This window comes from Myiozetetes cayanensis, unplaced genomic scaffold (genome assembly GCF_022539395.1).
Source record: "Myiozetetes cayanensis isolate MyiCay16 unplaced genomic scaffold, myiCay2020 scf23, whole genome shotgun sequence".
NCBI lineage: Eukaryota > Metazoa > Chordata > Aves > Passeriformes > Tyrannidae > Myiozetetes > Myiozetetes cayanensis.
The window spans coordinates 5,802,721-5,824,873 of NW_026087445.1; the positions used below are offsets into that span (position 1 = coordinate 5,802,721).

General features: G+C 57.7%; 1 protein-coding gene across 1 annotated transcript; it reads left to right on the forward strand.

Moving 5' to 3' along the window:
• The first annotated feature begins 350 nt into the window (after positions 1 to 350).
• NCS1 (neuronal calcium sensor 1) lies at positions 351 to 21,595 on the forward strand. Its single transcript, XM_050319942.1, has 8 exons — positions 351 to 677; positions 13,439 to 13,463; positions 14,923 to 15,061; positions 15,528 to 15,606; positions 15,718 to 15,806; positions 16,111 to 16,188; positions 16,576 to 16,692; positions 17,355 to 21,595. Exons 1-7 carry the CDS (start codon positions 614 to 616, stop codon positions 16,672 to 16,674), a joined length of 573 nt encoding a protein of 190 aa, XP_050175899.1. The 5' UTR covers positions 351 to 613; the 3' UTR covers positions 16,675 to 16,692; positions 17,355 to 21,595.
• Positions 21,596 to 22,153: the final 558 nt, after the last annotated feature.

Here is a 22,153-nt window from a genome sequence, read left to right on the forward strand (position 1 = left end):
CCAGCTCCCGGACCCCATCTCTCCTCACCCCTCAGCTGCCCATCAACCCCTTGGGGCAGCGCCCCTACCCCCCAGCGCCCCCCAGTATTTCTCCCGGGCCGTTCCCGCTCATCCCTGCGGAGCTGCTCGGGGGGGGGAGGATGGGGAGGGATCGCGGCGCGGGGGGGGGTCCGCTCTGGAATCCCCCTCCCTCCAAGGGGAGCGGCGGGGCCGTGCCGGAATTCCCCCTTCCCTTCCCTCCCCATCCCGCTCCCGCAGCGCGGGGCGGGGCGCGCCGCCCCCACCCGCCCCTCCGCGCCCCCGCGGCCGCTCCGCGCCCGGCGGCGGAGGGCGGGGAGGGCGCGTGGTAGCCGGGGACACGCACACGGACACGCACACGGACACGCACACGGACACGCACACGCAGGGCGGCCCCGCAGCGCGGCTCTGCGGCCGAGCCCCGCCAACAAAGACCCCTCTCCGTGTGCCCCCCATCCCCCCGCCCTTCGCCGGCCGCGCCGCCGCCCCCCGCGGGATGTAGCCGGGCCGGGAGCCCCAGCGAGGCAGCGGCCCCGCCGCTCCGAGCCCCGCAGCGAGGCCGGGAGGCGGCGGGCTCAGAGGCGCTGCCGCCACCATGGGCAAATCCAACAGCAAGTTGAAGCCTGAAGTTGTGGAGGAGCTGACCAGGAAAACGTACTGTGAGTGCCCGCGGGGGGCTCGCCGGGGGGATGCCGGGGGCGCGGGGGGGTCCCCCCGGGTCGGTGCCGCGGCGAAGCGGCGGCTCCTGCGGGGCCGCTCCCGGGGAGGGCGCAGGCTCGGCCGGGCTTTGTTGGAAGAATTCAGGGATTGGCTTGGGAGGAGGAAAAAACCCATAAGGCAGCAGAGACACGGAGAGGGGCAGCGAGCCAGGGGAACGCGCCGTTTTCTTACAAAAAAAACCCCATCCTCCGTGGCCTATTTCTGAGCCTCCGGGAACGGCGGGGCCAGGGCCGCATCCTGCCCGCCCGCGGCGCCCACCGGAGCATCGCGCCCTCCCTCGCCGACCCCCCGCCCATGCCCCGAGCATCCTTCCCCCGGGCTGCCCGGCCCCCGGTACCCAGGGCCCGCCGCGGGGATTGTCCTCCTCGGAGCCAGGCAGCAGCTCCCGGAGTCTGGGTGGCTTCCAAAGTTTGGGTGCGTTAGTTGGAGGGGTTCCCTTTGTTATTGCGCTCTGAAGTGAAGAGACCTACACCGGCGAGTTCGGTATTTTTCTGAGTATCTCAGTATCGGTTTAATAACCTGATTTGCTAAGCGAGTGGCTTTCCCGTCTGGACCTCCACGTTAATCTTATTAACCTGGCTGGTGCCTGAGCCATCCAGTTTTAGCAAAATTAGGTGTTGGGGTTTTTTATTCCTGAAGGATGCACAAAGGAAACAAAGGCTTTGGCGGCTCAAGTTTGCCTCCCCGCTTGCAGGTCGCAGATACTCCCTTAACGTGCAGCAGTCCTGTGAGCTCTCCCCGCTGTCATTGCTGCAGTCCCACGGCAGCGCTTACCCAAAAAGGCAATAGATTAGGATGCAGCAAGTTCTCCCATATGGAGAAGAGGCAATACTGGTGCATTGCACAACCCTACACGCGGGGTTGCTCTCTGCCGTGGCAGAGCAGGCAGGAGGAGGGAAGGTTGCAGGGGGGCATGTCCTCATAGCCAGAGAGGGTGTTGTACCCCAGCTGGGTTTCCTCAAAGTGCTCAGGCAGAAGAAATAGTGAGAAAGAGGCAGTGCTGGCTGGGCACAGCCCCTGCCTGGAGCTGGAGCTGAGCCCTGGGTTTTGGTGTCCTCACTGCAGCTGTCACCCACAGCAAGTGCAGCCACACTGGGCCGGGTACAGTTATTGCTGTGCTGCAGTTGCAGCCGCTGTGATGATCTGATCGCTGATGGAGAGGGGTCTGGGGACAGCCAGCCCCAGCACAGCCTCGTCTGCTGGTGATCTCCTGCATCCTGGGCTTTCTGCACCCCTGGGGTGGCTCCTCTCTGTGCCAGGAAGGTGCCGCTCCAGTGGGGCTAAGGTGGGGCACGTGGGCAGTGATGTCCCTTGTCCTACCTGCAGCCACAGCCACCCAAACACAGTGCTGGTGAAACCATCATCTGTAGGCACAGGGATGTTTCCTCGCTGGATAAGGCCTTTTTCATCACTTCATTCCCAACTTTCTGCTCCTCTCTTTCGGGTGCCGTCCTCTTTCCGCTGCACCCTTTCCAAGAAAGATTACGGTTCTCCGATCTCTCCCTTGGTGAGTTCCCAGCCTGCCTGTGGATTTGCCTGCCTGCTCTGGACCTCTCACTGCCTCTTTGCCGAGGTGCAACAGACCCATGTAAGCCATGCAGGTGAGGCAGCAGCACCTGGCAGCCACACCACGAGGCAGCACATGGCTCTGGCCATGCCAAGAGTGCTGGTGCAGCATCCCAGCGTGCCCCAGCAGCGTGTGGCTGGTGGTGTGGTGCCTGCCAGGGAGAGCCGTCGCTAATTCCAGGCTCTGTTTGTTGATCTCTGCTCATTCCACCTCGCGTCTCTGGGATTAATTACTTTTGCTGAGCGTTTCTGCCCCTTTTCTGCAGCTGTCAAGGCAAGCGTGCATTCCCTTGTCTGGCAAAGCACTTCACAGGGCCCTCCCAGGCACGGCTGAGAGCCTCTGATTTATCTTCAGACCCTGGGAGATTGGAAAGATATTAATTTCCTTCTGTGTTTTGGGGAATCCAGGCAGAGGAGAGGCAGGTAGGAGGGCAGGGCTGTGCTGAGTACGGTGGGAGGGACTGATCCAGGCCTCGGTGCTGTGGCTGTTGGAACAGCTGGAGTAGGGGATAATCATACCCACAAATCCATGGAATATTCAAGAACTTCTGGGGGCCTGCTTGGGAGAGGTTTTGCTCCACAGCACAGTGGTATTTCGGCACCTTTCTGTCAGATGCTGGTGACCATCCCAAGAGCATCCCTGGCCTGTGGTGCCCGTCCCGTGTTCTGGCTGCCACGTCACTGAGCAGGTGCCACCCCTGCCTCGTGCATGGTGCTGCTTCTGCTGCTGCTGCAGCACATCTGGGCAGATGTCTCTGGGAGCCTGAAACTGGCAGGTGATGATGGGGACCCGCTGTTGTCCCAGGGAGGTTCCCGAGGCAGCGTGAGCCGTGGCTGTGGTATGTGAAGGGCTTCTCCCACGCTGGGATTTCCTTCTGTTGCATCATTTTCTGTTTGTGTGATTTCCACACAAAACGAAGCAAATAACAAAAAGCCCCTTCTTGGTTCTGCAGGATCAGAGGGATGGGGGGACATCACCCCCCCTCTCCCCACCACATATGGCTTTTTTGCAGATTTATCTCATCCATGGGACACTGCAGTCCATGCCTGTGTCTCCTCAGTGTTCTTCCAGTGCCTGGTGGCTTCTTGTGTCCCCTATCACCTCTGGGGCCTCCATCTCCTATTGGTGGCATTCCACTGGTCGTAGCAATCCTGGGACAAGCAGGTGGTGGGAACAGCCAGGAGAGGAGTCTGGGGTGTTTTGTGTGCCAGGGCAATTGTAGGCAAGGTGGTTGAGCTGAGGATACTGCAGAGCTGCCGTCAGCGGCCTCTGTGAGCGGTGAGAAATATTTTACTGCGTGTATTCAGAGCAGGTTGTCCCAGGCCCTGCTGGGAACCGGACATGGAAAGGCAGGAGCCTGGAAACCTCGTCTCTTGGCTCCCCTCCCCACTCTGCTCCTGACTTACAGTGCTGGGGGCCAGATTTTAATGGCACTTGGACACCTAAAGGCGGAGAAGGACATCTGAGGGCTTCTTTGAAGTGCTGGCTGCCCAAGTTCTGTTGGTTTGGACCCATCACCACCTGCACTTCTGCATCTCTGGGCAGCTGAGTGCCCAGGAATACCTGGCAGTGGAGAGCTCACTCATCTGCCAGGTGCTGGAGCAGGGCTGGTGGGGAGAGCCAGACTGAGGGTGAGGATTTAACCCTCCTTAGAGGATTTAACCCTCCTCCTCCACACAGGAGCATGCAGGAGAAGCCAATGCCTAGTGAGAATAATACTGAATAATAAATTATGCAATTCTTTGTACTTCTATGCATCCTTTCATCTGAAAGCCCTCAAAGTGGTTTATAATAATTAATTTATTAATCTTCCTCATGCCTCATTGGGGTAGCTCAGAGATGCAATTTTGTGTTATGTCCCAGGAGGTGGTAACTCCTGAGACTTGAAGGAACCACCATCCTCCCTGCATCACATCTTCTACAGGGATTTAAACCTGAGCTTAACTTGGGCCAGGTGCTCAGAGCTCAGGACCACAGTGGGATTTGGGACTGTGCTTAAGAGCCTTGTGGGGCCATTCAGGGGGTTCTGCTAAGCTGGAGATTTATGAAGGTCCTGGGGTGTGGCTGCAGCCTGCATAAAGTCTATAAAGTGCACATGTGCAGTTGTGGGTGCAGAGTATGTGTTCTGGGTGGAAATGGCTTGACATGGACTCCTGGCAGAGAAACTGGGAGAGAAATACAGTGCCAAGTGTCCCTTCTTGCAGCAACACTCCAAGGCCAGCCCAGCCACAGCACTGCCAACCCTTAAAATCATGGAGCAAGCCTAACAACATGAGGCTGTTTCAGAAGAGCATGTTAGCCCTTTTTTTTTTTAAAATATTTTGGGGGAGGATTGGCTTTCAGGGTTCCCTCTGCGTCGCCCGCGTGCGGAACTAACACTGTATTATTTTGATGCCAACGGCAATAGCTGAGCAATCCGTCACGCTCGGAGCTGTGCCGGTGCAGCAGCATCGCTGCTGGGGCTGGGCTGGGATCAGGGGCATGGTCCTGGTGCCCTGGGGGCCACGGTGGGACTCCAGTGAAGGCGTGGGAGCCACGGCAAGGGTGCCAAAGCGGCACCCAGGCTGCAGAGCGGGTGCGGGGAGAGGAAGATGCTCTTTTCCCAACAACCGCATCCCACCCACTGTGATCTATTTTGTGGATTTTTTAAACTCACTCCGGCATCATCATCGTTTTCTGCTCTTTTACAATAAGCCACAAAATTGGCTCTGTTGCTCGACAGTAATGCAGGGAATTAATGGGCATTAGTTTAAGAGCAAACGATAAACATATTGATTTGTAGTTACGGGGGTACATGGTGGCGGGTGGAATTCTGTGGGAAGGGAGAGGAAATTCTACGATTGCAGCAGTTTTCAGCCAGGAAAATCACTTGGTTCCTCCCTGGGGGAGCCAGGCTGGGGCTTTACTCCATCATGCCGCCCCTGTGCTGGGGAAATGTGCTGCTTGGGGTGGTGGGCAGGAGCAGAGGAGGGACCTCAGAAGCTCCCCACTGCTGCTGGTTTATTTTTAGCCTCCAAAGTGTTTGGCCCCAGGCACTGGGTTTCTCTGCCAGGTTGGTTCGTGTTGAAATCCCTCCTGTTGCTCATCCAGCAGAAAGTGGGGTGAGCTCGCCAGGTGGCTACAGACCCGTTATCCCTCAGTGGCAAATGCTGGGTGGAATTTTCCCAGTGCTGGGTGGCTTTTAACAGGGGATGGAGTGACAGGACAAGGGGGAATGGCTTCACACTGAGAGAGGGCAGGGTTGGGTTGGATACTGGGAAGAAATTCTCGATGGTGAGGGTGGTGAGGCCCTGGCACAGGTTGCCCAGAGGAGCTGTGGCTGCCCCATCCCTGGAAGTGTTCAAGGCCAGGTTGGACAGGGCTTGGGGTCCCAAGGCAGGACGATGGGCAGGATATGCCAGAGGGATGCCCAGGGGCTGGTGTTTGGTTGGGCCCTGTTTTTACTGCAGCCATGTGTGACCCAGAGCTGTGAAGGTGGTTGCTGTGGTCCACACTCACTGCAAGTTTGATGGGGACCTTCTGTGCTGCCTTCAGAAGGCTGTGACAGTCTGGAACCACCTCCAGCCCAGTCCCCAAGGAGACCTCAACCTGCTCCCAGTGGATCTCATGATGGGCATCCCATGGGTGCGTGGACCTGGATCCCATCGGTTCATAAAAGCAAAGCAAGTTTTGGGGGTGTCAAAAGCGAATTTTGAGGAGCCCCTGCGATCCCTGGGAGCTGCTTGCAGTGCTGGGGTGGGAAGGTGGGGACGTGACCAAGGTCCCTGAGGGTTCCCTCTGCGGCAGAGCGGAGCAGCCGTCCCCGCCGGCCGCGCTCGCGCCGCTGCTGCTCCGGCATCAGAAGAATCACATTTCATTTATCCCCTGACATGTTAATGGATCTGCTTAACCACTCTCCTGACCTTTGCTGCTGCCGCTATAATTAAGGTTGTGAAACAAGAAGCTCTGAAGGCATCAAAGGAAGCGGCTGCCTCAGGGAGGAGCCTGCGGATGCGCTCACTCTGTTATCGGGGTGACATTTGTGGGGTTGCTTTGTTCCTCCCTCCCCTCCTTGTTCTCCTGGGAGCTGGATGGCAAGGGGAGCCAGGGTTTGTGCCCTGGGCAGGGGTGGCCGTGGGGTGCTAAGCCCAGGACAGGGTGTGTCGCTCTCATCTCCATTGCTGTGGGTTCCTCAGCCTGGTGGTGCTGGCACAGGGCTCTCTCCTCACACCTCTGGCATGTTCTCCCTTCAAGGCATGTTTTTGCTTTCCAACTGGAAGGAGGGCTGCCTATGCTTTGTCCACTGCTTCAGCCACCTGTATTTCTCCAGCGTCTTCTGATGGATGGCCGGGCAACGTGGAGCTGCTCCGGGTGTTGGTGTTACCCCTCGGTGAGCTCTGGTTCCTGCAGGAGAGACCAGGAGGGTGGCAGAGGTGGCCCTGCTGTCAGTGAGGCTCTGCCCTGAGAATCCTCCTGACTTTCCCAGGCCATGCTGAAATCCCTGTGGCCAAGGCATGGATTGAGCAGGGGACAGGGAGCAGCTGCCCCACACACAGCTGGGCAGTGGGGCTGCTCCATGCCTGTTCCCAGCAGCGCTGGGGATGCTCAGCTCCACCAGGGCATTGCTGCATTGGCTCATGGGGAAGCTGGGATTGAATCCAGCCTGGGATAGACCTGTCACAGCCAGCAGTTCCAGCTGTGGGGGTGCTCCCGTCTGATTCATTAATTTCCAAATGAAGGCACCATCCTTTGCCCTTCCTCTGCTGCCGTTGCTGCAAAGAGCAACTGCTGCTTTTTTTCCCTAAACCCAATTTCCAAAGCCTAATGTCGGGCCCTTAAATATTTAATAAAGTCTAAAAAGGATTTCAACTGCATATTGGCTTTCCTGTTGGTACCGGCCCCGGGGGAGATGAGAACAGAACTGCTCATGGACCTGTTTATCCAGTCTGGGAGCAAGACAGACCACTAATGGTGAGGAAGTGCCAAATGCACAGGCAGCGCTCCCGCGCATTGCTCCGTGTCTCCGTGACAAATGACACCAATAACACTGTTTGGCTTGTGCTCCCAACATCTTGCAGGCTCCTGAACCCACCACAGTGCTGGCAGTGTGTGTTTCTGATGGGGAGAGAAGTCAAATTTGGTGAGGTGGGATGGGGATGTCCTGCTCCAACAGGTAGGCAGCTCCAGCTGTGTCGGTGACAAAGCAGTGGGGCTGCTCCCACATCCCTTTGGGATGTTGCAGGGATGGATACCTGCATGGGTACACCCCAGCCTGTGGGTGATGTGTCTGGGAACAGGGATGAGCATGGGGCTGAGATGGGGTGGTTTGGTTAAGGTGCAGCTGGTCATCTTTGGGAGCAAAAGAAAATGTCATCAGGCAGGTTCCTGCTGTGGTTGTTTTCTGGTGCCAGGGTCATGTCTTAATGCCTTTTCCCCAGAGCTGTCCCTGTGCCACCCAGGAGCAGGAGCAAAGCCCAGCCTGGGCAGTCTGGTGGCCCTGGAGCTGGAGCTGAGCCCTGACACAGGGCATGGAACCGTCTGCTCTGTAATGGTTAACCAGGACATCATTATGGAGTTCAGCCTGGGTCTGTGTTTGCAGGTGTGAGGTCTGCACAGAGTACCTGCTGTACCAAGGCCAAGGGTCACCCTGAGGGGACTTGTACAGTGGTGTTTGTTCAGACTGTGATGCTGAGCCCAAATCTGGCTCCCAGGGGTCGGAGTGAAATTGGAGCGAGCGCACACACACGCTGCCGAGCCGGGCGGGAGGGAGCTCGTAGCTTGTAATTGGTCAATATTAACATTGTGATGATGTTGAAAGTGGAGTTTGTATCAGATTTATATTCAGAAAATTCTTAAATATGTGTTTCAGAGAGGCAAGGGGCGGAGTGTGTTGGGCATAAATTGCAGGGTGTGCGGGGCTCACCCTGGAGCACCCTGGTATTTTACGCATGAGGGAGCGATTACTGCACGCATGAGCACCCCAGTCATTTCCTCATCCGTGCCCAATAAGTTCACGCATGAGCACCCAGTTAATACACACATGAGCACACAATTAATTTACATGTGAGCACCCGGTTGATTTATGCATGGGTGTCCAGTTAATTCGTGCTGGATTGCCTGCTTTTCTGTGCATGAGTGCCCTGGTGGCTGATGCATGAGTGCCCAGTTAATTGGTGCATGTACCTCCAATCAGTTCATGCCTGTGTCCAATTAATTTATGCATGAGCACCTGATCCACTCACACCTGAGTGCCCAATTAGTAAGTGCACAAGTGTGTTATCTACTAATTACACTAATTTACACATGAGTGCCCAATTAGTTCACGCAGGAGTGCCCAGCGAGTTGATGCGTGACTGCTCAATTAGTCCGTGCATGAGCGCCCAAGAAATTCATGAATACCACAAAAAATTGATGCATGAGCCCCCAACTGGTTTGTGCATGAGAGCCCCTTTCACTCATGCTTCAGCACCCTGGCAGTTCATGCATGAGCACCCAATTAGTTCACCTAGAAGCACCCACATAATTTATGCAGGACTGTCCAATTAGTCCATGCATGATCTCCCGGTGTATTTTTGCATGAGTGCCCATCTGGCTCAGGCATGAGTGCCCAGTTAGCGCAGGCCTAAGTGCACACACTTTGCTCATGCAGGAGCACCCACTGCACGCATGTGGATGCCCAGTTTCCTATCATCCTGGGGCTGTGTTGAGCCTCCACAGCAGGTTTAGGCAGCCTCAAACATAATGGGAGCCTGGACTGGGATGCTCAGGGACCTGTGGGGACCCTGTGAAAGAGCAGCAGAGCCTGCCATGACTCAGTGGGTGTTGCTGGACTAGTTGCCCGTGGGTTGGTGGCAGAGCCCATGACCCGGCAGAGCTGGAGTGCCTTGTGGCGGTGAGGGAAGCTGCTTTGTGGCTGGAAATAATTAACTGGTTTCCTGATAAGGTGGTGGTGGCCATGGCCCTGGGGATCAAGGGGCTTCAGGGTGCTGTTGTAGTGGCTGGAGTGAGGGGGGACTCCCTGCTGGCTGCTGCCTGGGGACGGTGCTTGCCAAGCCTTTGTTTGCCACACAAAGTCAGACCTGTGCTATGACTGCGGCACACGAGGACTGGGCTGAGTGGGCACGGTCCTGCTCAGGATCCAGCCCTGGGGCCATGGCCAAGCCCCTGCCGTTGGACAGGCAGGGGAGGCGACAGCAGCACAACAAAAAGCCCGGTGGGGCTGGAGCATCATGTCACCTCATGAATCCCACTGTGGCCAGGGGGCCCTGGAGCGTTTCAAATTTGACCACCTCCTGCCCTCCTTCCTGCTGCCCCGGCCCTGCCACGGTCCAGCGAGCAATGAGCTCCCCTACAGCAGGGTGATGGATGCGGATTTTCAGTCCCGGGTCCCTCCTCTCCTCGCTGCCTGCAAAACACAAATTAACAGGCTTGGGCACTGATTAACCAGAGCTGATTCTTGCTGCAGTGGCAGCTGGGTGGTGGGAGGAGAGGGGGCACGGGAAGGGCGGGTGGTGACGGAGCTGTCAGTCCTCGCCTGTGCCGCTTGGATTGATGGAGAGGTGGGGGAGAGGGGTTTGGGGGGTTAGGTACTGGTAGCTGGGAGGATGGTGCCGGGGGCTCCTTGGAGGCTCTGCCCCTCTGTGCTCTGTGAGATGCGCAGCCAAAACCCTCCTGCCAGCTGAGGCGGGAGCAGGAACGGACCGGCCAGCGCTGCCAAGGGCAGCGAGAGCCCGCGGCCGCAGTTTGGCCGTGCGGGGCAGCTCCTGAGCTGCTCTGGGTGCCTGTCCCCACTGCGTGTCCCCGTCCCCACTGCCTGCGGTGCGAACCCTAGCTCGGCGATCCCCCGTTCTTTGCTGCGAGCGGCAGGAACAGCGCTGTGCTGTCACCGCTGCCGTGCGGTGATGTTCGCTCGTCTGCGGCGCGCAGCCCGGGGCTCCCGGCTCGGCGATGCCTCTTCCAGCGCTGCGGTTCGTAACGAATGCTAATACTCTGCCTTTATTTAGAGCCTTTCATCCCCAAGGATCCCGGGGCACGCTGCTGCTAACAAGCTGCTACGTGTGCTATTTATAGCCCTCCCCACAGCGGCTGCGGGAGCGGCGGTCCCTGGAGCGCTGCACGGCAGCTGAGCCCAGCCTGAGCCCCGGCTTAGCCGGAGCTCGGCTCTGCTCCGGTGTGATGCTGCAGTGGGGCTGCTGTGGGTCACCCCCTTGTCCTCGGGCACCGGGGGCACACCTGGCTGAGGTTTATATCGCTGCAAATTGATGCGTATCGGCTCAGCATCGCGCCGTAATCGATGCCAGGGGAGAGAAATGCAGCAGCCGCCGCTGCCACGCGGGTACTTTCTGTGAGCTTGGCTGGGCTCTGCGTGCCGGGGAGCTGCAGGGCATGGATCCGGGTGAGTGGAGGGACAGCCCTGCCTCTCCGTGTGTCCCCTGTCCCCAGCCTCCGGACAGGTGACTCAGTCACACACTCAGTGGTGTGTCCCCAAGGCCTCCCTGTCTGCAGGTCCAGCTGCTGGGCTGGGCATTGGCATCCCTAATCGGTGCCACTCTGAGTGTCACACCCAGCAAGGTCGGAGTGGCTGGGAAGGGACAGTCATGAAGTCATCATCTGTCCCAGATCTGTAACAGCAGATACAGGGAGGCAGGTACAGCTCAGGCCCGGCTCACCTGGCCACAGCCACGCTGGATCAGAGCTGGGGTGTTTCCTTGCACTGGGAACACTCTGCCCCTGCAGAGAGAGGAGATTCGGTGGCAGATTTGGAGGGGTGCACCCAGAGGTGGGTGGTTTTCCAAGGGCTGGGAGATGAGGCTGTGCTCCCAGCCCAGGGCAAACCCCACAGCTTCCTCCGTACCTCGAGGACAGGCACTGGTGCCCGTGTGCTGGAGGAGGGATGGGGCTCTGCGTGGCTCCATTCCAGGATACACATTAACAAATCCCTCCCCGGGAGCCCCGTGCTGATTTTCAGGCTGGCACCTGAGTGGTTTCCTCCATCGGAAAAGCCTCTCCTGGGAGCATCACACATCCCTCCTGCAGCACGAGGGGAGCTGGCTCCATCCCTCCCTCCCGCCTCAACCCGAGCGTATCATTACCAGCATTTCTCCTGTACTAAAAAAAGCACAAATTTCTTAATTGTTTCCTGCTGGAGTTGAAAGGCAGCTCCCGGGCCCAAAATAGCACGTTGGGGGAAACGCAGTCGAACAAGAGAGAGCAGAAGGCGATTTGCCTGGAGGAGCTGAGCTGAGCCCCAACTGCAGCCTCAGGCTGCTGCTTTAGCTCCTTTCACCTGCCCCAAGGGCTGCCCTAAGTCCTGCTGCTCACCCTCCTCCTCCTCCTTCCACCTGTCTTTTGTTGTGCCTGCTTGGGCCTGATTGGGGCTGCAGAGCTGGTGCCTGGGGCATCCCCTGGGCATCTTCGAGGTGGGGGTCAGTGTGTTGATGCTTGTAGGGAAAGTGTGCAGAGAAGCCTGTTCCTGTAAGAGATGTCACCCAGCATCTCTCTTTTGGAAGGATGCTTCTTTTTGTGGGATGGGGAAATCCCTTGGAACTGGCCTGACTGTTGTTTTAGCCCACCCCAGCTCAGCTGCTGGATGCAGCATGTCCTTTCTGGCTCCCTCCTGACAAGAGACCTCATGTCCTTTCCCCTGTCTGCTCTTCTGCCAAAACAAACAACTCTCCAAATCCCTCCTGCGGTGCAGCCAAAGCCCTTGGTGTCCTTCATCCCAGGTGCCAGGCATCCCTGTGCCTGCCTCTCCTCTCATGGGGTGTGGCTGCCCCATACCACGGTGGTACTGTGGGTGCTGCTGCCCTTTGCCAACTCCCTGGGGAGGCTGGGGTATCCCTTCCAAGGAGAACTGCAGGCTCTGTCCCTCCAGCAACCCCTGAGCTGGGATGGAGGGACCCCCAGTGCACAGGGACAGCTTTGGATGCAGCAATTCCTGCCCACAGGGATGCTGGAGGCAGCACCCGGCACGTGGTGGGAGGGGCCCTCGCCTCTGCGCTCTGCACCTTCTGCCAGGCACGTTACAAATCTTCCTGATGGAAAATTGCTTTCTTTTTCTTTTTCCTTTTTTTTTTTTTTGCCATCCAAGGTAATTGGCATCTGTTGATGTGTCTTGGGTCTCTATTTTTATCAGCTGTTTGCACATTGACATCTCCGCTCGCCTCGTTATCCCCGTGCCTTTCAGACCTGTGGCTTTCCTATGGTTAGTTAGATGCAGGATGCAAAAGAAATGACTAATGAGGTTGTTCCCCGCCCTGTGCCCAACCCCCTGGCACCGGGCTCCCTGCTGGCATTCCATCCAGGCACTGCTCCTGCAGTGGGACAAGCAGGGATGGGTGCCAGCCCCCTGCCCGGCATCCCGTCAGAGCCTTCCCTCTGCTGAGGACATTTACCATCTCAGCAGCTGTCCCTGGGCTGGGGACACTCAGGATTGCCAATGTTTGCTGTTTTCTAGCTTGTACATTTTTGGGGTTTCTCCAGAGCCTGGTGAAGCTTCCCAGGGCCTTGGGATGGGTTTGATGATGTTTCTCCAAGTGGGTCAGAGGCAGCTGGTACTTGGGGGTTTGCCAGCTTTGGGGCTGTGCCTGTGCCCATGTTCAATATGTCAGGGCCAGGCACGTTCCTTCCCTGAGCTAACTCCAGGCAGATGTTTCAGCAGATTTTTCCAGGGATGTTTTAGCTCTGGGGCGGTGGGAGGGCAGGGCCAGTACTGTCCCTGCATGCTCCACAGTGTCTTGCAGTGATGGTGCTGCACTCTCCTGGCAGGGACCAAAACATTTTGAGGAGCTCCCTGGTTTCAGGGCTGGAGTATCCCCAGCACCTGCAGCCCTGGCACCATTGACCACCTGGGGTGGCCCAGGCTGTGCCTCAAAAGCAGCCACTGGCATGTGGGGAACATGTGGCAGGATGTGAAACAAGTGAATCCTGGGGCATTTCCTATGGGATTGACTGATGGGAGCCCTGGGCCACCCCCCCAGGGGAATTCACTGATGGGAGTCCTGGGACATCTTCCCTGGGAATTCACTGATGGGAGCCCCAAGGCATCCCCCTGGGAAGTCACTGGCAGAAGTGCAGAGGAATGTGCAGCTGTCACTGCGAAAGCACTAAATTCCTGTCTCTTTTTTTCCTCTTTTCTCATCTTTTCTCTTGCAGTCACAGAGAAGGAGGTGCAGCAGTGGTGAGTGTCCGGCTTGGTGGTGAGCTGGCAGGGGTTTGGGGACGTGGGCGAGGGCAGGGGAGCTGATGGAACTCAGCTGGCTGGGCAGAGGTGGGGGGTGCAGGAGGCACGGGCAGGGTGCAAGTGTTGTCTCATAGGAAAAAGAGGGTTAAAAAAAGGTGGAGAAAAAAGAAAATAGAGGTTTTTTCTTTGCACACCTCATGTATAGTGGGGCTTGACTGCTGCAGCCCTTGCCTCTTCCCTCCCCATATGGGTGGCACTGGGACATGGGGACTGTCCAGCTGGTGGCCATGGCCTTGGCTGCAGGAGGCCAGTGCTGTCCCAGCATGTCCCCATTTGCAGCAGGGCCCACAGAGGCTGGCAGGGGTAAGATCCACGGCTTCCTGCTGGCAGCATCCTCTCACCCCATCCCCTCCGCCCCACCGAACAGGCGCCCTAGAAAAACCACTGCTTCCCTTTCATCTCCCTATCCCACCAGTCAAGGTTTGCTTTCTTTATCTCTTTCTCTCATCCTTCCCCCCACCCGATGAGTCATAGCTGCAGCAGCGTGGAAAAGATGTCACCGGCACTTTGGTTTCCCACCTCGCCACCCCCTTCCCCTCCCTCGTCCCGCTGCAACGGGAGCCTGACAGATCTGGGCGATGTGTTGCATAATATTCACGTACCCCACGTGGTCCCCGTGTGGTCCCTGCGTGCTCCCTGCACCCACAGGTGCCACACCCTCCAGGGTGGCACTTCACAGCACCCAGGAGCCCAGAGCTGGGACCAAGGGCTTTTTGAGGTGTTTAAGCACTGCTGGGTTTTGGAGATGCCACCCGAGGATACAGTAACCCTGCCGTGCCCCCTCAGCTCCTCTGAGCGGCTTTCACTTGGGGCTGTGCAAAAATCATATCCTGAGCTGGAAGGGACACGCAAGGATCATCAAAGGCCAACTCCTGGCCCTGCATATCCCAAGAATCCCACCATGTGCCTGAGAGCATTGTCCAAATGCTTCTTGACTCAGTGCTGTGACCGCTTCCTTGGGGAGCCTGTTCCGGTGCCCAAACACCCTCACAGAACCTCAGCTACCAGTGTGCCGTTGTTCTTCACCAGAGCATGGCTGCAACATGGGGTTGCTGTCAATCCTGCCCTGGCAGGGGGTCCCTGTCCCCTCCCAGCTCCTGGGCACTGTTCAGCACAAGCCTGGCTGTGGCTCTGTTGCCACCTGTGGGCTGGCAGCAGGTTGGAGCGATGCAGTGGGCACTGCTTGGTGTCACTCACTGCTTGTCCCCACTGCCACCCTCGCTGTGGTGCCCGCAGGGACCTCATCCCACAGGGCTGGGAGGCTGGGAGTGACAGGCAGCCTCTGGGGACCTTCCCAGCTCCATCCCACTGCAGCACTGGGAAGTGCCTCACCCCAGCTCCCCAGGGCTCAGCGGGGAGATCCTCCTGGTGCCCATGCTCTGTCCTCCCTCCACAGGTACAAGGGCTTTATCAAGGACTGTCCCAGCGGGCAGCTCGATGCCGCTGGCTTCCAGAAGATCTACAAGCAGTTCTTCCCCTTTGGCGACCCGACCAAATTCGCCACCTTTGTTTTCAACGTCTTTGATGAGAACAAAGTGAGTGTGGGATCCGGGGCTGCAGTCCAGGGGGAGTCAGGGCTGGGCCCGTGGCGATGGTGGGATGGGTTTGGAGCACGGCTGTGCAGCACCGGAGGAACAAAATATTCCAGTGCTTCCTGGGGCGTGAAATGGAAGTGGCGCAGCTGGAGCGAGCGAGCCCCCGCGCTTATTTTAGTCGAGGAGAGTCACGTGGGGAAAGGCGATGAAGTGGCAAAGCAGGAGAGGAGAAACGCGATGTTTTGGTGCTGCTGACAAAAGCCCAGCCTTGCAGTGCCCCCCGCATTCCGGAGCCGCTCCTGCAGGGATCCTGCAGCCGGATCACGCTGCTGGAACTGAATGTGCATCGCTCCTCCCTCCCTGTTGCCTTCTTGGGTGTGCCCCCTCAGAGGCCACATGTGGGCAGGGAGGGCTTTGCTGGACAGGGATGGCAGCAGCGCCCTCACCCCCTCCTTGCCTTCCCCAGGACGGGAGAATCGAGTTTTCAGAGTTCATCCAGGCGCTGTCAGTCACCTCCCGGGGGACGCTGGACGAGAAGCTGAGGTGTAAGTGCTCCCAGTGGGATGCCGCCGGTGGGCTCAGCCCCACGAGGGCGCTGGGGGGTGTCACGTGGAGGGGTGGCAGTCCCAGCACCTCGGTGTTGCTCTGGCCTGCAGGGGCGTTCAAGCTGTACGACTTGGACAACGACGGGTACATCACGAGGAACGAGATGCTGGACATTGTGGATGCGATTTATCAGATGGTGGTAAGTGGGGTGGGGTGGGGTGACTTGGGAGGGGAGCACCCTCTGGGGGTCCCTGCTGGGCTGGAGCCTGGCTCTGCTGGAATGCTGAAACACCTCCAGTTCCCTCTTTGGCCTTTTTCCATGGGGGATTTTGGCCATTGTGGCCGGGGCAGGGTCTGTGTGTGGCTCTGCTGCCAACACCGTCCCCTTGCACCCTGTCCTGATGCTGGGGGTTTTGGGGGACAAAACTCATGTCCTTGCCTGGGGACACCTTCCAGGCAGGGCACAGGTGGGTGTGTGACCAGGTCCTGTCCTGCTCCTGCAGGGAAACACAGTGGAGCTTCCTGAGGAGGAGAACACACCGGAGAAGAGGGTGGATCGGATTTTTGCCATGATGGACAAGGTGAGGATGCTTGAGGGCCTTTTCCCTGGAGCCAAGGGATTTAGGAGGTGCTTTGGGGGCCCCTTTCCTGCATCTTGGCTCTTGCAGGTGCCTCCTTCCCTCATCAATTCAAGGTCTCAGCTGCCACCAGGATCACTGTGGGACCTCCTACATTCCCCCGAGACCCCTGTATCCATTTCAGGGTCCCTGAGGGGGCATTGCCCCATCCATAGCACTCCTCCCTGGCTGCAGGCGTGGGTGGTTTGGTGGGGAAGCCGAGGCTGCAGCAGTGGGGAGGACCTGGGTGGCTGTGTGGGATGGTGTGGGTGCTGCCGGGGTCCCAGGGTGCTCGGTGCCGAGGTCACTCAGCTGGGCCAACGTGGTGCTGTAACAGGGGTGTTTTTCCAGAATGCAGATGGGAAGCTGACTCTGCAGGAATTTCAGGAGGGCTCCAAGGCCGACCCCTCCATCGTGCAGGCGCTGTCCCTCTATGATGGGCTCGTATAGTCCCGGGGCCGAGCGGCGGTGAGTGCAGTGTGGGGGGCTGGGGGTGCCCCATGTCCCACCTCCCTGGTGCCATTCCTGTCTTCCCCAGCTGATTCTCCTCTGCTGAAGTGTCAACACATGGGCATCCCCCGCAGATCCAGAAGGGGGGCATGTTTCCCCCATTCTAATGGGTTTCTCCCAGTCCCTCCCATCCCGCAGAGCACCCCCAGACCACATCCCATGGGGATTGGCAGCATTTGCCTTTGGCACAGTTCATACTCTCACCAACAGAGGAGGCAGGAAGGCAGCTGGCATGCTGGGGGCATGGGGATGCTCCAAAAAGCTATCATGTTAAAGGTTTTATTTGTATTATATCTTATCATATGGAGCTGGTGGTGTCAGGGACTTTGTGGTTCACAGCATCCCACAAATGGTGCACTGAGCATGCCGTGGACCTTTCTTTACCCCATGGGGCCACTTAGAGGTGTCTCATGGGGTGATTTTGGTCATCCCAGTCCAGTCAATGTCCAGCCATGGGGGATGAGTTGATTTTTAACCCCACTGGAGTTCTGAGCTTTTCAAAACCCCCACTGCGTTTTCCGCTTTGCCCTTCCAGCTGTGCTGGTGTCTCACCAGGTGGCCACAGGGATTTCTGCCCATCCTTCTCACCCCATTTTCCTTCTCCCCACCCTCTCCTGCAGATGCCTGAGGGGAAGATGCTCTCCGTGCCATCCGACCACCGCTGCGCGAAGCTTGCCTGTCCCTCTCGGCCTTCCTTTCTGTTCCGCGAGCAAAGGATGCCCTCGCAGCGCGAGCTCACCCCCCCTCTCTGCACTCTGAACCAGCCGCTGCCATTCGCCAACTTCTGCTTTTTCCAAAAAAAAAAAACAACCCCGCGCCAGACCCTGGTCTGAGCGGCAGCGAACACCCAAGACTTGAGGGCCGGGGGAACGGGTCGAGCATCGCCGAAGGCAGAGTTTCCCCCCCGGCCTCCTCGCCCCCATTTTGCTCCCCTTTTCCTACGTTTCCGGATGGGACTGCGGATGTGCCGGCGTGGTCCTCTCCTGGGAACCAGCCGGCTGGAGACGGAGCCCAAAGGTACCGGGGGGCTGCACACCCCGGGGTGCTGCCTGTGCGGGCAGCCGGGGAGCCGAGGCACCCACAGCGATTGGGAACAGAGTCCTGGCGTCACCCACGATGCCGCTGGCAGCCCGGCCCGGCTCACTAGGGATATATATTATATTATTATTATTTTTATTATTTTTTTTTTTTTGGTGAGACAGTATTGTGCTTTTTGGTTTGGTTTTTTTTTTTTTTTTTTTCCTTTGGTGGGAAAAAAAAAGGCTTTTTTTTTTTTTTTTTATATATATGCCTATCTCGGCGATCGATATCCTTATTTATTTGTTGTAAATGTTGCTGCTGTGTTTCGTCTCTCGTGTGTGTGTGTGTGTGTGTCCACCCACCCAGGTGAGGATTTGTAAAGGTTTACATGCTCGTACGCTATTGTGGGGACCCGGGAGCCTGCAATAACAATGAAGCCAAAAATCTGCCTTCCCCCCCTGTCCTCCCACCCCTCCCAGTATCCCAAGCTCCATGGGCTGGCTGGTCTTTGGAGGGGATGTTGTAGCTTCGTCTCCTCTTCCCCTTCCCCTGTTGCCTGCATTTTTCTGTTCACCCTTCCCTTTGGGAGCTCAGTGAGGTCTCGCTCAGCCCAGCAGACTGAGCCGCTCCATCCCTCAGTCGGGCAGGGTGAGGAAACCACCGGGCACCAGAGGGTCCTTATTTCTTTTCTTTATTTCCATTTTCTCACTGCATGAAAAAGTATTAACGGAGCCCAGAGCTGGGTTTTGTGTTCAAACCGGTTCCTTTGCTCTCTTCTGCTTTGCAAACGGTGGGAAGGTCTGTTTGGTGGTGGCTGTGAACCAGCCCATGTGCTAGCAGGGCTGGCAGAGCAGAGGGGGTGCATTGCTCCATCTTGCTCCTTCCCCCCATCCCAGCTGGGGCCATGTCACAGAGGGATAGGAATAAGCACTTGGTGACACCCAGACGTGGGGCTGCAGCCTCCTGGCCATAAGAGGTGCTTGTATGGCCTCTCTGTCACCCACCAGCACTCCAGGATGTGCCCCCAGCTGAGCCCCACCGGCACACACACTGTGGGACACAGGTGGCATCTCTGCTGTAGAATGAGCATTGTGTGGGTGCTACCACAGCTCTGTTTTTCCACCTGCCTTGGCCCCAGCCCGAGGGAAGAAGGAGCAAAGTGCAAGATGCCTGTGGGACCCCTAAAGCCAACCCCGGGCTGCCCACCCTTCCACCCCTGGTCCAGCTGATGGTGGCAGCATCTTTCTGCCCAGCTGTATCCCAGAATGTCTGCAGCTCCTGTGGCCGATCCCAGCTGGGGGAGTGTCCCCATGGCAGTGGGAGGTGACAGCTGGATGTGGAGGACAGTCTCACAGGTGTCTCATGATGCAGCAGAAAAGGCAGTGCCTCAGTGTTCCCTGAGTCCTTGGCACAGCAGGGACAGACGCCCCAGCCAAGGGATGCCGGTCCTTTGCTGTGCAGTCCTGCTCCTGAGTTTCAGGGCCATGTGCTTATGGTACTTTCTGATGCCCATAAAAAAGCCACCTTTCCCCATCCCCAAGGAGACCAACCTCACATCCACGTGCAATATTTCTGCCTCTTTCGCAGTTCCTGCCCCCGAGGGTGCCCATGTTTTATTGGTGGGGGAGTCATGGAGGGTGTCACCTCGCTCCCTCCCAGGGAAAACTCCTTTTCCTTGATGCTTTGTGGCCAAAATGCAACTCTCTGGGGTAGGCTTTTGCAGTGCCTCCAACTTGTTGAATGCTCATCTGCCAGACTGGTCCCTTCCCGGTGCCAGTGGATGTTCCCAATGAATGTGACACTGCTGTAATCGCCTCCGCTGACAAATGAGGGACCCCGCGACGTTTGACACATTTCCCGGGCAAAGGCAAACCTCATTTGCTTTGACACTTTCCCCTGAAAAGCTTTTAATTTTTGGAGGACCTGTCAGGAGTTGAGCTCCATCAGTGCTCCCCGGGGAGTCAGCCCTGCCAGGGTGTTTGTCATGCTGTGTGTCCCCGAGCAAAGTCTTTTGGCTCCAGAATTATCCCCCCCCCACATCCAGCTGCAGATTTGGGACCCTGGCTTGGATGCTTTCAGTCGCCCTTTGGTGAGCACCGAGGGCCCCCAACTCCTCCTGAACATCACCAGGATCTCCAGCATCCCAGTACTGCTGAAAATAAGGCTTGGAGCATCTTGTGCTTGGGAATGTTGGCCTTAAGCTCCTCGTGTCTCAGTTTCCCCATCAGTGAGGATGAGCCATCCCCCTCTGGAAAGCGGTTCAACACCTGTGCCCTGGCAAGCATGAGTGCTGGATATGGCTCATGGCTGCGGCCACGAGGGCTTGGCAGGACCCACCAAACATCAGACACATGTGGAACACCGGGAGCGGCGCACGAACCGCCGTGGTGGAGTTCACATCAGCGAATAATTAAGTCCAGTCTCTGTTCTGCACCTGCCCATGACAAAAAGCAAACAGCCAACAAGCCTTGGTTTGTTTCTGTTCATATTGGGGTTCCTGGTGTCTGTCCCAAACAGAGCCCTGGCGATGGGAAGGGGACCCGAAGCACAGCCAGGCAGAGGCGCAGGTCCAGCCCTGGTGACTGCAGCGTGTCACCTTCTCATTTGTCCCTGTCGGTGTTGCCCCATTAAATGCCATGTCTGTACTTTCTTTTCATTTTTCTGTCCGTGTGCTGACTGTTGCTGCTTTGTACCCATCTTTTCCTTGAGCTCTGGAGCTGGGCTGGGCTGAGCTGTTTCCCCCAGGAGCAAGGATGTGGGAGAAGGCTCTGGGGGCAGATTCCCCCCTCCCTCTCCTCACAGCACAAACCAGGACCCAAGAGAGAGAGAAGCGAAGGGTTTTTCCTCTGGAGCAGCCCGTTAATTAATGTTATTTATAATGAGATCAGGCAGCCCCCGGGAGCGCTCTCCACTGGGTTGGTGAAGGGGGGTGTTTGATTATGGGGAAACCCAGACCCTGTTTGGGCCAGGTACCAGTTGCATCTCACCCACATGTGCAGAAGCAGGTGCCTGTTGGTGCTTCCTATGCCATCAGGACACTGCATCCTCGTGGGATGGGGGGGCTGAGGCTGTGGGACCCCCATCCCAGAGCCACTGCTCCTGAGTGGGCAGGGATGCAGGTAATGGGCTGCCCAGGGGGTGGGAAGTTCTTGGGGTCTGGGGGCTGGCTTCAGAGCAGGGCCAGGCATGGCACAGGGGCAGCTGATATTGTTGGCAGAGCTGCCCTCTTCCCATGTATTTAGGGTCAGGAGGGATGTGGATGTGATGGGGGGGTGACCCGTGCCAGCTTGCTGTCCCCCATCGTCTCCAAGGAGGAGATTTGGGTCATTTAGTGAGGGCATCAGCCACCCCTCCTTCCTGAGGGCACTGAAGGGAGGGGGTCTGGCTGGGGCAGGAATGAGGGCTGGGGCCAAAGGAGAGAGCTGATGGCCCTGGTCTCAGTGCACAGTTTGGGGTACAGCAGTTTTGGGGGTCTCAGCTGCACGTGCCAGCCCTGCAGGAAAGCCGTCCTTCCCTTCTCTCTCTGCTCCTGTGGCCACCTCTGGGCTGGGTGCCGTGTCCTGTGGGTGGGACCCCTGCCCCACCAGCGGGACCCCTGCCTGGGGGGTGGCTGAGCCCTGGGCTGAGAAGCAGCAGCTCCAGCAAAGAGCCTTGTTTGTGAAGATGAAGCCTGTGTGTGCGTCCGTGCCGGTGTCTTGGCTTGCATGCCCCGCTGCCTTGTCTTGAGATGAATTCAAGAGCAAACCAAGCAAACGAAAACTGTTTAAAAACGAAAAGAAAACAAAACGAAACCCAGGAACTTTGTGACAGTGGAAATAAAAGCTTAATGACAGTAACAAAACGGCCGTGGTTCGTGATGTGCTGGGGTGGAGAGTCTGTGCTCCCAGAGGGGCTGGGAGCTGGGCTGGGGGGTACAACCATTCAGTGCCCCAAGCACGGGGCTCTGGTGACACCAGCAGTGAGCAGTGCCCAGGGGTAAACCAGCACAGGTGTAAATAGGGATGCTCTGTGCCCTGTGACCAGGCACTGTGCCCACAACTGTGATGAGCTGTGAGGTCTTAGCTCCAGGCATGTCAGGGACCCTTCACCTGGGTATCACTTCTCTTTCCCCCTCCTTTTACCCAGACACAGGTGTCCCTCTGCCAGGTCCCATCCTGCCACATCCCTTCTTCCTTTGTTCTTTCCCACACTTGCAGTGGGGTGCCCACTGGTGCCATCCCTGTCTCCTCCTGGTCAACGCAGCAGTCTGGGAGCTGTCGGGTCACTTTTGGCACACGGTGGCTGCACAGGAAGCTGGATGTGAATATCCCATGATTGTGCCCCATGTCCCAGACCGGAGGTGCCCCTCGGCAGCCCCCTCCCAACCCCCCCACCACTGTTGGGGCTCCCGGGGGGGCTC

Excerpts from the sequence above, each read along its gene's own strand:
- NCS1 (XM_050319942.1), top strand. The coding sequence starts at position 614 with ATGGGCAAATCCAACAGCAAGTTGAAGCCTGAAGTTGTGGAGGAGCTG. Across the intron at positions 13,464-14,922 it reads GAGAAGGAGGTGCAGCAGTG|GTACAAGGGCTTTATCAAGG; the intron begins GTGAGTGTCCGG and ends CTCCCTCCACAG. Across the intron at positions 16,189-16,575 it reads TTTTTGCCATGATGGACAAG|AATGCAGATGGGAAGCTGAC; the intron begins GTGAGGATGCTT and ends GTGTTTTTCCAG.